Source organism: Sodiomyces alkalinus (assembly GCF_003711515.1).
Source record: "Sodiomyces alkalinus F11 unplaced genomic scaffold SODALscaffold_1, whole genome shotgun sequence".
Taxonomy (NCBI): domain Eukaryota; kingdom Fungi; phylum Ascomycota; class Sordariomycetes; order Glomerellales; family Plectosphaerellaceae; genus Sodiomyces; species Sodiomyces alkalinus.
Window position 1 is genome coordinate 5,869,660 of NW_021167079.1, and position 14,826 is coordinate 5,884,485.

At 54.5% G+C, this 14,826-nt stretch overlaps 4 protein-coding genes across 4 annotated transcripts; 1 reads left to right on the forward strand and 3 right to left on the reverse strand.

The window, feature by feature from the left end:
- Nucleotides 1-300: 300 nt before the first annotated feature.
- On the reverse strand, nucleotides 301-3,527 carry SODALDRAFT_327502 (Het-C-domain-containing protein). The gene is made up of 4 exons (XM_028610449.1): nucleotides 2,961-3,527; nucleotides 2,761-2,840; nucleotides 1,464-2,695; nucleotides 301-1,398 (listed from the first exon to the last, which is right to left on the reverse strand). Exons 1-4 carry the CDS (start codon nucleotides 3,190-3,192, stop codon nucleotides 573-575), a joined length of 2,370 nt encoding a protein of 789 aa, XP_028471117.1. The 5' UTR covers nucleotides 3,193-3,527; the 3' UTR covers nucleotides 301-572.
- Nucleotides 3,528-4,553: 1,026 nt separating this feature from the next.
- Nucleotides 4,554-6,198, reverse strand: SODALDRAFT_327504 (mitochondrial carrier). Its single transcript, XM_028610450.1, has 6 exons — nucleotides 6,035-6,198; nucleotides 5,927-5,949; nucleotides 5,848-5,858; nucleotides 5,702-5,731; nucleotides 5,541-5,624; nucleotides 4,554-5,406 (listed from the first exon to the last, which is right to left on the reverse strand). Exons 1-6 carry the CDS (start codon nucleotides 6,078-6,080, stop codon nucleotides 4,695-4,697), a joined length of 906 nt encoding a protein of 301 aa, XP_028471118.1. The 5' UTR covers nucleotides 6,081-6,198; the 3' UTR covers nucleotides 4,554-4,694.
- Nucleotides 6,199-7,133: 935 nt separating this feature from the next.
- On the forward strand, nucleotides 7,134-12,753 carry SODALDRAFT_355521 (hypothetical protein; the record flags this gene model as incomplete). The annotated part of the gene is made up of 4 exons (XM_028613820.1): nucleotides 7,134-7,154; nucleotides 7,280-7,478; nucleotides 7,573-7,657; nucleotides 7,803-12,753. The coding sequence occupies 4 exons, from the start codon at nucleotides 7,134-7,136 to the stop codon at nucleotides 12,751-12,753; spliced, it is 5,256 nt and encodes a 1,751-aa protein (XP_028471119.1).
- Nucleotides 12,754-13,497: 744 nt separating this feature from the next.
- Nucleotides 13,498-14,826, reverse strand: SODALDRAFT_355522 (hypothetical protein; the record flags this gene model as incomplete). Its single annotated transcript, XM_028613821.1, has 5 exons — nucleotides 13,498-13,562; nucleotides 13,694-13,830; nucleotides 13,903-14,071; nucleotides 14,210-14,263; nucleotides 14,733-14,826. The coding sequence occupies 5 exons, from the start codon at nucleotides 14,824-14,826 to the stop codon at nucleotides 13,498-13,500; spliced, it is 519 nt and encodes a 172-aa protein (XP_028471120.1).

The following is a 14,826-nucleotide window of genomic DNA, read 5'->3' on the forward strand; positions in this document are numbered from 1 at the left end:
ATCCCACGACTTTGTCTTCAATAGCCGGGACTCGATCAGTCGTGGAACGAGGGAGTCTCGCTACGGGGCCCGCATAGAAGTCGGTTTTCGATGTTCGATCAGGTCTATACCGACTCATATAATCTCTGTTATTTGTCGTTCGAAAGTTTGGGGGGGGGGGTGCAGGAGGGAGGTTCAACTGACCCACCCGTCAGAACTTCGTACGTACCTTGTACCGCAATCGGAGCTAGAGCGAGCTACACGTAATTCATTACGACGGTGTACAACAACCATTGTACGCAATTTATGCGACACCTTAATAGGGCAGGGCACAGTAGGCATTTTCTCCTTTTCTTCACTTGATGAGACAGCCAACAGGTATGTACAATCATAACCGAGTTAACACGGGAGGGAATAGGTAACATACGCATACTATAGCGAAGAAAAAAACACTGGCAAAAATCAAATGGCTAACTATCTACCCAACATCCTTTCTCCCTACCTTACGCGGCCCACAAGTGACATCGGTGTGCAATCATCTAGGTATCCACCTCGAATATCATGGCGAGTCTCTTTGACCCGGTCACCTCCGTTCAGTAACGATACTGCCCAGGGTACTGGCCCCAGCCTCCACTTGGGGGAGGCGGCTGGTGGTATCCAGGCGACGGAGCTCCGTATCCCTGGTGGTGAGCGGGTGGCTGTTGCTGATATCCACCAGGAGGACCGTATCCGTATTGCGGCTGCGGTGGGGTGCCATAACCGCCATGACCTCCATAGTGCCCGGAGGGCGGAGCACCATACTGACCCGGGGGAGGACCCCCATAGCTGCCAGGCGGCGGGCCACCATACTGGCCGGGGGGTGGACGGGACGGTTGCCCCCAACCACCGGGTTGAGGCGAATGACTCGGCGGGGCCGCGACGGGTGCGGACCCGTAATAGCCTGCGCTCTCCCCTCCCCCCTCGCCTCTGTATTCATGAGACCTGTCCTCCTCCCGGTGATAACCGTACTCTTCTTGCGCCGCCGGTTCAACGGCGGGTGCCAGAGGCCCGCGATCCGAGCCATCCATCGCGCTGCGATCGCGCGTCTTAATCTGGTTCCAGAGGGAGTTCTTGGTTTTCCCATGGCCGAGACCTCCCATGCCGCCGCCACAACTGTGCGAGCCACCCATACCTCGGTCTCGCTGTGTTTGCTGGTTCAGGACGTGGTTCTTGTGGTCTTTAACTGATTCTGAAGAGAGCAGGTGAGAGAGTTCGTGTCGAAGTGGATGATTGTTCGCCCATTCCTGGACGGTATTGAACATGGTGCGCTGAATCTCGATGCTCTCATCACGGATTGCTGGATGGTGGTACACACGAAGAATGTCGTCGATGACCTCATCAGCGGGAACACCGGGGTTCTCCCAAGCGTACACAATACGACTGGTTCGGTCAGCGTTTTTTTGTTCAGCATAGTTGGACTTGATACCGGGGGGTTCATGACTTACGGAACGGCGTATTGCAGGATGGTGACTGCAATTCTTCCGGCGCACGAGTTGAGAATGTTCGTGAAGTGATCTTTAGACAGCATGGAGTGAGTAGGGTTGGTGCTTGTAGGGTCGTCCCATGGGATAAACTGGGACTTGGCGCTCGCACCGATAACGGTGGAAGATCCCTCCTTGAGGATCTGAGAGACCTGCTGAACGATCGGCTGGATGAAGGGGGCAAGGAGCCCCAGGACGAATGCCGTAAGCGTCTCGCCGATGTGGTCGAGGAGCTTCTCCAGACCGGGGACCTTGGAGATGAAACGGTTGATGGCCTTTACGATCTTGTCCCGAAACTGGAGAATGGGGTAGATTCGACGGGCCGTCTTGACCGGGTCAAAGTCGGCGCTCATACCAGGGACGACATTGGCATTGTCGCTGCTGCCAAAAAGAGACCGACTATTCTGCTGCGCTTGCTCGTCGGAGGAAGCCTTCAAGGCCTGTGCCTCACGGGCAAACCCGTCACCGATGCCGGGTAACTGGCTGACAAGGGAAATGAAGTCGCCCGGAGATGAGCCGCCGGATGATGGCCCGAAGAGCCCGCGCGACTGAGAGCCGGAATCGACCTTGGTCAAGCTCTGAGCATTGGCGACCGCGGCATTAAGCTCATCGAGCTCGGACTGGCTCAAGTTGTCGTTCACTTCTCCAATGACGGAATGCAGGAAATCGACACCTCCAAACGTGCCGGTGACGAGAGGATATACTCTCTTCCCTTGCAGGTCAATCTCCGAATCCACGCCGCAGTGGGGGAACACGTCGTGGTAGCCAAGCTCGCGGAGTGCGAGTTCGCAATAGTTGCTATGGGCGGGAAAGTCTTCCAGGGTATGGAGAGCTTGTCCCAAGCAGCGTAGCGCCTCGCAAAGATCCTCTTCTCTGCCGGAGCTATTTCCCGATCCGCTCGTGTAGACCCTGCCGTAATGGATGGAACGTTTGAGGCTGAATCGGATATAACCAGAGCTCGTGGCCCAGTCGCCGGATTCGTTGGTAATGTAGTTTTTCATGCCTGTACGGCTGTCTATCTCTATCTCGGCTTCACGAACAGGGGGTCGGAGCCTAGGATCGTAGGTCTGCCCATCATCAGGGTAGCCGAGGGGGTTGTCGGTGTGCTCTTCCGGTCTGTAGACACCAAGTCTCTCTTCGGTGACTTCAAACTCCTCGGTCGCATAGCCATGCGCTAGGAAAGAAAGAACCCATACCTGAAAAGGGACATATATGTCAGCACAACGCTCTCACTACTAGCCATAAAATCGGCGAGACAAACCAGAATCCGAACGGTCGCCGCGTTGGCACCCTTCAAGCTGGCCGTGTCAATAGCCTGACTATAGTCTCTAAGCCAATTTCCTTTATTTCGCTGTTGTCAGCACTGATCGATCCAAGAGAAGGAGGGGGGGGGGGGGGGGGAAAAAAAAAAGAACAAAAAAAAAAGCCAAGGTCATTCTGGGAGGGATGGCAGGGACGAACCGAAGTAGACACGGGAAATGTTCAGGCTTGACCATTTTTTGCCCTTCAGGAAGACGACAGTAGAGAGGAAGTCCTCTATGTCTCCATGACGAAAGTTGAAGCCTTCGATCTGCGCGATGCTGGGGATATTACCAGCTCCAAAGGCATGCGCTCTACCTGGCAAGAAGATCAAGGCCAGGCAAAGGATCAAGAACCAGGAGCCGGAGCCCCTACCAAGTCCGAGGAACCCCATGAGCGCAAAAGCACGCGTCTTCTGGAAGGTGGCGGGGGTGGGGGATCAGCAGATCAGCGGAAATCGCAAGTCGTGACAGAGGATAGAGTCCCTCGGTGTTGAATGTTGAATAATAGACTCCAGGTGGGAGACCACGGTTCTCAATAAGGTAACGAGAAGTGCTTTGGGTACCTTAGGTAGGTCAGGTTCGCTTCGTTGTGTCGGCCTTAAAAGTATTCGTATCTGTCGCACAGGAAGCAGTAAGATACCCCGCCGTGACGATGCCAAGATAGGGTACCCTTGTAAAACCTTACCCTATGGGCTGCCTCCTGCTCTCGGTAGCTTTCCACAAATTGACTTATACGTTGTAGGCAGTTTTAAGAGAACTTAACTTGACTTGTCAATACGTGGCGGTGGCAGTTCAATGTGGGGCAGAAGAAATTTGTTAACGACGAACGGCCTTGGGAAAGAGCGTGGTAGCTTAACACCTACCCGAAGGCGGTGAGATACGGGATCCGACTGTGCAGCAGGGCGTGGGGGCAAGCGCGATTTGGTGTTCTACTGAAGTACGATGTTGTTGTACAGAGTTAGGATGTGCGAAGTGAGTACCTACCAGGGAGAGAAGATATAGGTCAGAGCCAGGACAGAGATATTTCTGTTAATATAAAATTCTAAGACTAAGGTATCAACAGTCTGACCAGTTTTCAGGCTCTGCCCTATAACCCCCTAATTGAACCCGGATAGGTACCTACGCGGGGAGGGCGGGTGGTGTAGTGTAGGTCGAGCTCGATCAAGAGAAGTTTGCTCTGACCAGAGCCAGATAAGAAAGTTCCAAGTGTTGCGATACAGTCATCGGGCTGTCCTATAAAGCGGGTTAGTACCTTACTTACGTCCTACGTAATCATACAAGGTTGGAAATCCCTTTTTAGGTAAGATACCTTAAGGTACCTAGCTGCCTTAGTGGTCGGTAGAGTGTACCGTACCATAGAATATACCGGTACTCCGGAGTACTGACTAGGACCTCGGCAGGAAACCGAGCTCCGAGCTCTCAGATATCAGGATGGACCATCCGTCCCGCTTCCTGACCAGTGGCATACATACAAAGACAATGCTTAGTCCTCAATTACAAACGGCAACATTCCGAATTATCATTCATCCTACGCGCCAAGACGATATCTTGCTGACCCATCACCATATGGGCAACACAACATTATGAACATGTCTTTTCGGATGACCATCCCCAGTCAAGTGGACAGCGTCGAGTTGACGCTATGACGAGGAGAACAAGAAACCAACTTTTGTTTGCCCAAGACAACCCGACATCACTACCTCAGTGACGTGGTCAATTCAACCCATGAGACATGTGCAAAGAAAATCTTTTCTATTCTCTTTTCTATCCCAAAACGGACAATTCTATCCCTTTGCGAGGCCCGGGGAATCTATAATGCGGGGCCCGCCACCGATATAACAAGCCAGACCCGGACCCGTCATATGCCGTGGCGCCTTCTCCAGAAGCTTCTACGTTACGCCGACGTCTCCTTCATTGTCCGGAAGAAATCCATCACGCCCGTGAAGACAACCAGGAGGATACCGCCGCCAGGTCCCAACCGGAGGACCTTGGGGATGAAACCCTTGTACAGGGCGGCGAAGCCCTCCTCCTTGGCGACGGTGGCGACGGCGGGCCAGGCCCAGTTGTATTTCGGGACCTGGCCGGGGACCTTGGGGCTGTTCTGGATGCGCGACTTGACGACGTCCATGGGGGTGTTGAGGACGGTGCCGATGGTACCGCCGATACCGCCGGAGACGAGGTCGTTTGTCATCTGGGAACTCTTGGAGTCGGCGGTCGGAAGCAGCTGGCGGACCTGGAAGATGCAGCCGAAGTAGCCGGCGTTCCAGAGGATGTGTCTCCACAGGGTGCTCTCCAGGCCGTTGTACAGGGCCAGGGGGCCCTCGTTCCGCACCGTCTTCAGGACCACGTCCACCATGCCGTTGTACTTGCCAGCCGAGGCCTTGTCCTGCAGGCGGATCTTGACGAGCTCGAAGGGAACGACGACGAAGGCCTCGGTGGCGCCGGCGGTGGCACCGGTCAGAATCGACAGGGACTGGTTCATCTTCTGGGCGCCGAACATGTTGCGGTAGATCCGGCCCCATTCGTCGTTGGCGGCGAATTTGGTGGCTCGCTTGGGCGCCTCCATCAGGATGGGCGCGGTGATGCCGCGGTACAGGCGGGAAGGTCTGAGATTGGGGCACAATAACAACAAAAATTAGTCTTCTGGCGGTCCCCCTCCCCACGAATTAGGCAACGAGGAGAAACCAGGCGCCACGAGGGGGAAAATTAGAAATAACATCCGAGTCGGGACAGCTCGTACCCCTCATGTTTTATGATTTTGCGGAAGCAGTCAAGCATGCCATTGTAAGCGTCGGCGCCGGTTGCGTTAGCAGTCTGCAATTGGCTAAGGTACGAGTCTCGTGTGTCAGTTTGGTCGATGGAGGGAGGGAGGCTCGGGAGGGTATTTGTCGTAGCACCTACACCCTTGTCTTGACGACATCCAACGGGTACCTAGGAAAACAAGAGTTAGCAGGAGTAGTAGCAAGAGGGGTGATCTGGCGCTCAGGGATCGCATAAATAACAGCGCAAGCAACACGCATGTCGTGTGGGGAGAGTCCAAGACGTACATTACCAGGATCTAGACATTAAATCGAGGAAATCAGTGAGATGCTAGTAAGCACGACGGATACAAGTCCTAGTACTAACCTCCGAGACACCGGCAATGGCGCCTTCATCAACGAGTTAGTTACGCGGGGCACATTCGGAAGGGGCGACGAGGTCGGGGAGGCCAGGGGAGACCAATTGGAGACGAACCTGCGGCGAACTGGTAGACAAAGGGAAGAGGCTTGTCTTGCGACATTTTGACAGGTGGAGTCGACTTGAAAATGGCGGCCGCGCTTATTAGGAGGGCAAATCGAGATGGCAGGTGCTGAAGCTCGCGATACGATACAATTGTGGTGTCCGAGGATCAATGGATTGTGTGGAGGCGCGATTCCGGACATGCACCAAAATCTCCGTGCGCTACTACCAGGGTACCGTTGGTGATTTTTTCTAGCCACTAGCGAAGCAACGGGCCCATCTGTCCCTGGAACATCCCTAATGGGGTAAGTCCGTCCGTTATCGGTGCTTTCTGATCCACAGCGCTTATCGATTGGCCTAGCCAGTTTATACCTAACGTAGGTAGGCCGGGCCGGTGAGGGAAAGAAAAAATCGGTGTGGCGTCGGTGAAGAACACCACCGACTCAATTGCGCTTCAGGGATATCATGCACCTTCAAGCGATCCGATGAAGGAGGAAGCTGCTCTGGATTCCGAAAGGCCTTATCCAGATGTAATTTATAAGCAAGAGTTTCTCTATCTCCTATTGCGCATTTTAAGTGTGATTTTGAAGACCTGGAAGTACCGAGTGAGTACCTTAAACGATGTTGAAGACAACAGAACCAATGCAACTTGGCCCAGGTCTAATAGTCCTATGATCCAAGTCCTAGGTACCTTACTTTACATACTTCACAATAGAGCCATGTCTTGGGGCAGTTGAATGACGGACCATGCGTTCGTCTCACCACACATTGTTCCCTGTCCCAACAGCAGAGACCCGAGTACCTAGGTATTTTTGTTTGCTCTGTTTGTATATCTACCTTTGTGAATCTACCCGTCATGTCCCATGCGGAGGTATCCCGACACGTAACGTGTTGAGTAACGCTACCTTAGCAATTAGATACTCGCTGGGGTTAAAGTCGGGCTTTTACGGAATCTGCACTTTATTTAACGCGTCCTAATTCTCTCGCTCTCGTTTGTTGAAGTGGGAGCAGCGCTGTATGAATATTACTTCGTAGAGGATCGCGACTGCATCAAGCAGTAGAATAGAAGCCCTACAACTAGACCACAAGCTGCAGGTAGCGGCTCCGATTGGTTATGTCCGTGTTAGAATCCAAGGTTGCAGTTGTGTAGCCCCAAATGCCAGGCAGGGCAGGTGGTTGAGCCATTGGTAAGGTACCTTATGGGATGTTGAAGAGATAAGGTACGTTGCAAGGTATATATACATCACCAGTAACTCCGAGCAGGGGGCGCAGAGTGGGGTGGGGTTCGTGGGGCACTTGGCACTTAACGCGCACACAGCTGCAGCAATTGCATCCCTCCCAGTTACCAGTTACCCGCGGATCCCTGCCATCGCATCCCATCATCATCCTCTTTTGCCTCCCCCCTCCGAGCTATTATTGCACATTTACGACGCGGGAATCATTGCCTCCTTGATCTATTGTCTTATTCTTTTCCTTGTCCTCCCTTCGACGCCAACCCCAAGACAACTGAGCTTCTTGTCTCTTTTTTGTCGATCAAATAACCTTGACTGGAGGTATCCCGACAGACCGGAACCAAGCACCTGCAGGCCCAGTCATCGCCATCGCCATCGCCATCTTCATTTCCATCCCGAATTCGCTGTTCGAACATCCGACACTGCAAGCATCACGCCATAAGAAAAGAAAAAAAAAATCATCGACTCTCCGTTTCTATTGTATCCTTCGCGTTCGCGCGTGCGCCGCTTCGAGCACCTTTAAATAGGCCGTGATCCTCTGAGAGTCACAGCGAGGTGCAGTCGCTCGCGCACGAAGGACAAGCCACCCGAGGACACCCTTGCCCCATGAGTCACTTACTCTGGAAATACTACTGGGACAACGATGTCGACAAGTTTCGACGTCTGCTGGCTCCAGCCACCCAGACAGCTTCTCAACCTCCATTGAAAAGCTCCGCCGTTCCTGCTGGATCATGGAACCACTCTTCCGGCTTCCCGGCCGCTCCGAATTCCTCTCCCCGAACGGCCAATAAATCGCGTAAGGCCTCTTCTGGCACCGTTCTTGGCGCCTTCACAGGCAAAGGCTCCGGATCTCATGGTCTAGGCAAGGCTGAGGTCAACAGCCGCGACTATGCGGGCTTGACCATCCTACTTCGTGCCGCTGCTTCCACCAGACCCGAGTCCTTACTTTTCGTCCAGGCCCTGCTCGACCACCCGGCCATCGATCTCTACGCACGAGATACCGAAAGTGGTTGGAATGCCCTACACCGCGCCCTCTACTCCGGCAATATAACGATTGCCCGTCTTCTTCTCGAGAAAGAGCGTCGTCTCTTGACTGAGCAGACCTCGAGCACCGCCGTTGCTAGGGTAGGCCAGCTTATCAAGACCAAGGATCATGAGGGAAGCAGCCCCTTCGACCTTTATAACTCGACAATTGCGACGCGGTCGCTTAAGCACCTTGGAGATACAATGGACAGATGCTCAGAGTCGGGGGGTGACTCGGATACCGATGATGACGAAGATCTCGTCGCTGGGCCCGTTTCCTCATTCCGCGAGGCGACCGTGGGTGAGGAAATATTCATGTTCGGCAGCAACAAGAATCTCTCTCTTGGCGTGGGCGACGAAGATGATCGCCAATTCCCCGAGAGGATACTACTTAGGCGACCAGATCGCCTCCTCCGTCGATTTTACGACGAATATCTCGAAAGAGCAAGGAACGATCCAACCTCGGGTGTATCCCAATCCGATTTGGAGGTCGAAGACCTGAACATGATCCCGGCGCTCACAAGACACCGGCCCCTCCTTTTTCAGGACGCTGTTCTCTCCAAGTTTCATAGCGCTATCCTTACTGCCGACCCTGTCTCCAATCTATACATCTGCGGCATTGGCCTCAGCGGTCGTCTTGGCTTAGGGGACCTGAACACCCAGTTTCGGTTCCTTCCTGTCCAGGGCGGCCTTGCCGACAAGAAGGTCATACAAGTTGCACTTGGTCAGAGTCACACTATGGCCCTTACCGACACTGGCGAACTGTGGACTTGGGGCTCCAATTCAAATGCCCAACTTGGATATGCCTTGCCTCCTGCTCGTAAGGACGAGGAGCCCATGAGCACCACGCCTCGGCAGGTCTTTGGGCCGCTCAAGAAGGAAATCATTAATGGCGTCGCTGCCTCGTCTGTGCACTCCGTTGCCCACACATCGCATTCTTTGTTTTGCTGGGGAAAGAACCTCGGGCAGCTGGGCCTCATGGACGCGGATTCCCGCTCATTAGAAGTCCAGCCAACTCCTCGGAGAGTCGCCGTATCACTCTTCTCTTCCAATATCATTGCCGTGTCGGCTATTGATAAAGCGACCACCTGTCTGCTAGAGGACAGCTCTGTCTGCGTTTTTACAAGCTATGGTTTCAATTTCCTCAAATTCCCGGTGCCAGATGCCTTTGCCAACCACCGGTTCGCCTCCCGCTTTGTGTCTTCCAAGCAGGATACTACATCTCGGAACCGAGTAGCGTATATCACGTCCGGAGGGGAGACGATTGCCGCCGTGACAGGGCAAGGCGACCTCTTCACTGTCAACTTGAATCACCGGGCCGAGGCCGCCCCGGCAGCCACGTCGACGACCAACCCGGCCAAAATCAAGGGAGCCCTGACCACGCCTCAGTGCATTTGGCAGGCCCGGAAAGACGGTGTCAAGTCGGTCAGCGTTGGTGAGCACGGGTCTGTCATCATCTGCACAGAATCAGGCGCCGTGTGGAGGCGTGTGAAGCGGACCAAAGCCAAAGATACCAGGCTTTCCGAGTCGGCCGACACCAGACGTGGCGACTTCAAGTTTCAACGTGTGCCCAGTGTCACCAAGGCTGTGGCGGTCCGAAGCTCAACCTTTGGAGCCTTTGCGGCCATTCGAAAGGACTGCGACGTCACGAGAACCCAGATCGGCGTCCAAAGCAAGTCGTTGCGGGATGATCTGTCTCCGCTGCTCGTGCTCCGAGGCTTCCAGGCCTCCGACCCAGGACGTGACGGAACGCACACCTTGAGATTCTGGGACGCTGATGCGCTGAGGGACACGCTCGGGGATCTCCCGTATGAACTCCTCCGATCTCCTGGCCTCGACGTTGACCTAGCGAGACATCTGCGATTTGTTTCGTCCAGCACTTTTGACTTTGATGTGTTGCTTTCCACATCTTCGTCGCCAGACGTCCGTATCCCCGCGCACGGCTGGATTCTCGCCGCCCGAAGCTCCATCCTGCGTGGGATGTTTACAGAGTACAGGCGCACTGGAAGATACGAAATGCCGGAGACGCTTGTCATCCGAGAGCACGAGGGCAAGACACTAGTCCAGTTCCAGTCTATAGATCTACTGTCCCTCGTCAACGTGATCGTCTACTGCTATGACGACACCGTCGTCCCCGTCTGGAACTTCACCCGCCAAGCTCCGCCCTTGGCATACAGATATCGTCAGATCCGAGTGGAGCTGATGAAGGTGGCGTCGAAACTGCAGCTGACAAAGCTCGAAGCGGCGGCTCGCATGCAAACCAGGGTGGAGAGGTCTCTGGACAGAGATATGAAGGCGGCGATCCGCGATCCGCGCTTCTTTCAAGACGCTGATGCATTGATCGCCCTCGATGGCGAGGAGGTACCGGTGCACAGTCAGCTTCTCCGCTTACGGTGTGCTTTCTTCGAAGGACTCTTCCACGGCCGGTCCGGCGGTATGTGGCTCGCGGGCCGCCGGGAGATGCTGGCCGAGGAAGAACAGGTGACCGTCGACATGACGCATTTGGATCCGGATGCTTTTCGCTATGTCTTGCGCTACCTATACGCGGATGTAGGCACGGAGCTGTTCGACGACACCGTGTCGTCGGACGTTGACGATTTCTCGGACACGGTGATGCAGGTGATGAGCATTGCCAACGAGTTGATGCTGGACCGTTTGTCCCAGGTCTGCCAGCGCATCCTCGGTCGATTCGTCACGACGCGGAACGTCGCCGGGCTTCTTAACGAGATCAGTCCTTGCTCGGTGACCGAATTTAAAGATGCGGGCCTGGAGTACGTCTGTCTCCAGGTGGAAACGATGTTGGAAAATCACTACTTGGACGGGTTGGATGAAGAACTCATGGAAGAACTGGACGCCGTTGTCCGCCAGAACCAGGGTGCTCAATGCCCCTTCGCTCGCAGCCGGCTAACGGAAGCGCTGATGTTCGAACGGTATCCCGAGCTGGCATCGGACATTGAGGAAGAACACCAAGTACGGGTGAAGGAGATGGCCTATAGAGCATCTCAGAGAGATGACGATAGAAGGTTTTTGTCCTCGTCGTTCCGTACGAAATTTGGCAGCTTGGACGACGCGACTACGGTTTCCCCTGTCCAGGAGAAAGGACGGCGCAAAGCCAAGGTTGCGCAAACAGATTCGGTAAGCCCGCTGCTGCGGGCCAAGGGATCCCACGGAGACCTCATGTTTGATATGGATGACGAAGAGGGCTTTCCTGCAGCAAGTCCCACATGTTCTCCTCCACAGAGGGCTGTCAACGGAAAGGGCTCTGTGGACGTCTCCCGCATCCCTTTGCTGTCAGGTCAGGAACCGACGGGTGGTTCGGTACCATCTCCTGCTTCGAGCCTACCACTGAGGTCCGTTCTCGCCCACCGTACACCACCTGGCTCGCCCAGCCAGGTCTCTCAGGGCAAAGGTCCAGCATCTGGCGGCAGTCCCTGGGGGGCCGCTGCCTTGCCGACTTCAAGGATGGACTTGCGAGAGCTCTTGGCGGCAACCCCGATCAAGTCTGCTTTATCAGCGGGCATCGAGGCGCAAACGGCGCGGGAAGCGTCGGTCCGGCCGGCGCCGCCGCAACCAAAAATGTCCCAGAAAGAGCGGAAGAAGCAGAAGCAGCAGCAGCAGGAGCAGCAGCAGCAGCAGCAGCAGCAAGCACATGCGGCGGCAGCTCATGCGGCCGAGACTCAACGACCCAAGGTCGCATGGGATCCCGAGACTTCTAAGAGCAAAGCAGCGCCCTGGAAAGTGGTCTCGGGTGTGCCCAAGGCGCCGCTGCGTGATGTCATGGCGGCCGAGTCATCCCGCCCTGCGGCTGCGGCTGCGTCTGCGTCTGCGTCTGAGTTGACGACTGCTGCGTCCATCAGGAAGCCCCTTGTGGCGGCCGAGTCTCCGGCCCAGTCCATTCGGCGCACGGCGTCTCCGGACACACGCTTCCCGGGACAGTCTCGGGGCAGCAACTCGACCACGTCGCCGGCCGCAGCATCGGCCTCAGCCTCAGCCTCCGTTGCCACTCCTCCTTCCTCTTCGAAGCCAATCACTCCGCATTCCCGGACCTATATAGCCCCGGCTCGCAAGGCGGAGCCGATATTGGGACTGAGCATGTCTGACATCATCGGACAACAGAGGCGAGAACAAGAAGCGGTGCGGGCGGCGGCGGCCAAACGGTCGATGCAGGAAATCCAGCAAGAACAAGAGTTCCAGGAGTGGTGGGACCAAGAGAGCCGTCGGGTCCAGGAGGAAGAGGCCAGGCGGGCTGCCAAGGAGAAGGAACGGGACGATAGAGGAAAAGGGGGCCAGAGAGGTGGTGGGGGTCGACGTGGAAGACGGGAGCGGGGAGGCAGGAAAGGAGCTGACGACAGTGCGGACCGTGAGGTGGGGGCTGTCGCGGAAGGCAGCGGCTCGGGACAGGGTGCTAGACCGCAGAAGAACAGCAGGGGAAGAGGGGGGCGACGTGGAGGTGGTAGGGCCTCTACTACTGCAGCATGAGAGTATGTCCTGGCCGTGGCGCGTGGATATATAGACGGGTGAGGGACGTCTAAGGGGTATTTTGGGCAAGCCCCTTTTTCCACTCCACCCTTTTTTTTTTCTCCCCTTTTTTCTCCCCTTTTTTCTCCCCTTTTTTCTCCCCTTTTTTTCTCCCCCTTTTTTTCTCTCCCCCTTTTTTCCAGGCGGTGTGTTTCCGGAGCACAGGCTATCTTGTGATATTATGGAGGAATGGCGTTTTAGGTCGGTTTGGCATCCAACCGGGGGAATTTCTTCTTATCTTTTTTCTTTTCTTTTTTTCCCCCTCCCCTTCCTGGTTGGACGGTGCCAAACACAGATGGATTTTGGCTTGTCCTTTAGAACGCGTGGGAAGAGGACAAAGCTCGCGAGAGAACAAACGGGTTTTGACAAGTCAAGACTGAAGATATAATGCTTTATATGTTAGAGTAAGTTTAAGTTGGGGAATATATCCGGACTGGGTTTGATGTTCCCAGAAGATGGTACAGGAGACAGAGCATTCCTAATAAAAGGATGACGGACGACGGACGACGGACTAGAGATAGAATGAAATAAACATAAAAAAAGAAGAGGAAGAGGAAAAATAAAAGGAAGAAAAAAGCAAGGGCGGAAGATTGCGAACTCCTATGGGTGGCCACGGAGCATCCAAGGCGCCGGCCGCCTCATATTCCTACGAGATTTTCATTTCGCCGTTGAAGGATACTGGCTGCATAGCACGCAGTTATTAGGCTACAGCTGACGAGGGTGGTAGGTATTCTGAGCCTGCGTCTGCGTATCCGTATCCGCATTTACATCTGAACGGGTGTTGAGATTTATTATCAAGTCCCCTGTCATCGAATGTAGGGCCTGTACTGCACCAATACCCTTGCTCTTGGTTACCTTACCCCGTAAAAGCCAACAAAGTGCAGTCGGATAACTGCTGAACATTGGTTGGCCCCGCGGGCTGGGGTCATTCGGGAGCTGTGTGTCCACACCACATCGTTGGCGACACAGATGATGGGATTCGTCTCCTGCATCAGGCATCGATCCCTCAGAGCCGGGATACTTAAGACTTCGCATTGCCTACATGTAGTTGCATTACAACGTATGGATACAAAGGTACGATGCAGTTTCTTCTCGTCTTATGGTTGCGACCAAGGACCCGTAGATGTCGGGTGGAAGCCGGCAGACAGACACGTGGATCGGCTGAAACAGCTAGCTGCGTTGCCTGTGCCGTGCTTGCAGTGGGTACGGTACGGTGTAAGTGATGAAGTCGAGGGCGGTGTCTGATCACGACACACGTAGAACTTGGGAACCTGGAAGACTGGAAGGTGCAGACCAAGGGAAGTGGAGCTATAAGAAAGCGTCGTACGTTTGCTTTCGTGTATGGATCAGGCCTTGATGAGCTTAATTGGCCGAGTCGAGAGAGAGAGAGAAGGGGGAGGGGATAACGCAGTGACACCTGGCTGGCGGTCGATGAGTGGTTGTCGAGATGTTGGGAGGTCAGGCAGACAGACTGCTCGTGATAAAGGGGTGGAGAAAGTTGTCATTCATGAGGACCTGGATGACTGATGACTCAGCGTAGTAGGTATAAATAAAATGGCAACTTTTGTGCAGATAAGGCACTCCCGGTAGACTCGAAAGTACGGATACGACTGATTGACCTTTCTCGGTTATCTATGAAAGGTACAGATACTACCCAAGGTAGGTACCTAGGGGAATTAGGTAAGGTAAGAGCCAACTCCAAGGTATCAGCATCATACATGATTCGTTTCTCTGAATTGTACTTCAAGTAGATTGACGACTTATGGTAGAGGGAGGACCATTCACGGTACCCGTACACTCAGGCAACTTTGAGAAGCTATCCACTAATACCGTACCTTACCTTACAGAGAGGACGGGTTCGATATCTGTACGGAGTACGGGGTATGTACTGGTACGAAAGCCTTAGGTAAGGTATACGGGTACTCCGTACAATGCTCCACACTCGATGTTCTTCCACTTGGAAAGATAAGTGCTCCACAACCACACGCCTTCCACCGGTCCCATTACGTTGTACCCATCAGCCGGCCCACCCAT

Coding starts and splice junctions, on each gene's coding strand:
- SODALDRAFT_327502 (XM_028610449.1), bottom strand. CDS start 3,192: ATGGGGTTCCTCGGACTTGGTAGGGGCTCCGGCTCCTGGTTCTTGATC. Junction 2,841..2,960: donor CATTTCCCGTGTCTACTTCG/GTTCGTCCCTGC, acceptor AGCGAAATAAAG/GAAATTGGCTTAGAGACTAT. Junction 2,696..2,760: donor CGGCGACCGTTCGGATTCTG/GTTTGTCTCGCC, acceptor GTCCCTTTTCAG/GTATGGGTTCTTTCTTTCCT.
- SODALDRAFT_327504 (XM_028610450.1), bottom strand. CDS start 6,080: ATGTCGCAAGACAAGCCTCTTCCCTTTGTCTACCAGTTCGCCGCAG. Junction 5,950..6,034: donor TGTCTACCAGTTCGCCGCAG/GTTCGTCTCCAA, acceptor TCGTTGATGAAG/GCGCCATTGCCGGTGTCTCG. Junction 5,407..5,540: donor AAAATCATAAAACATGAGGG/GTACGAGCTGTC, acceptor CCCCAATCTCAG/ACCTTCCCGCCTGTACCGCG.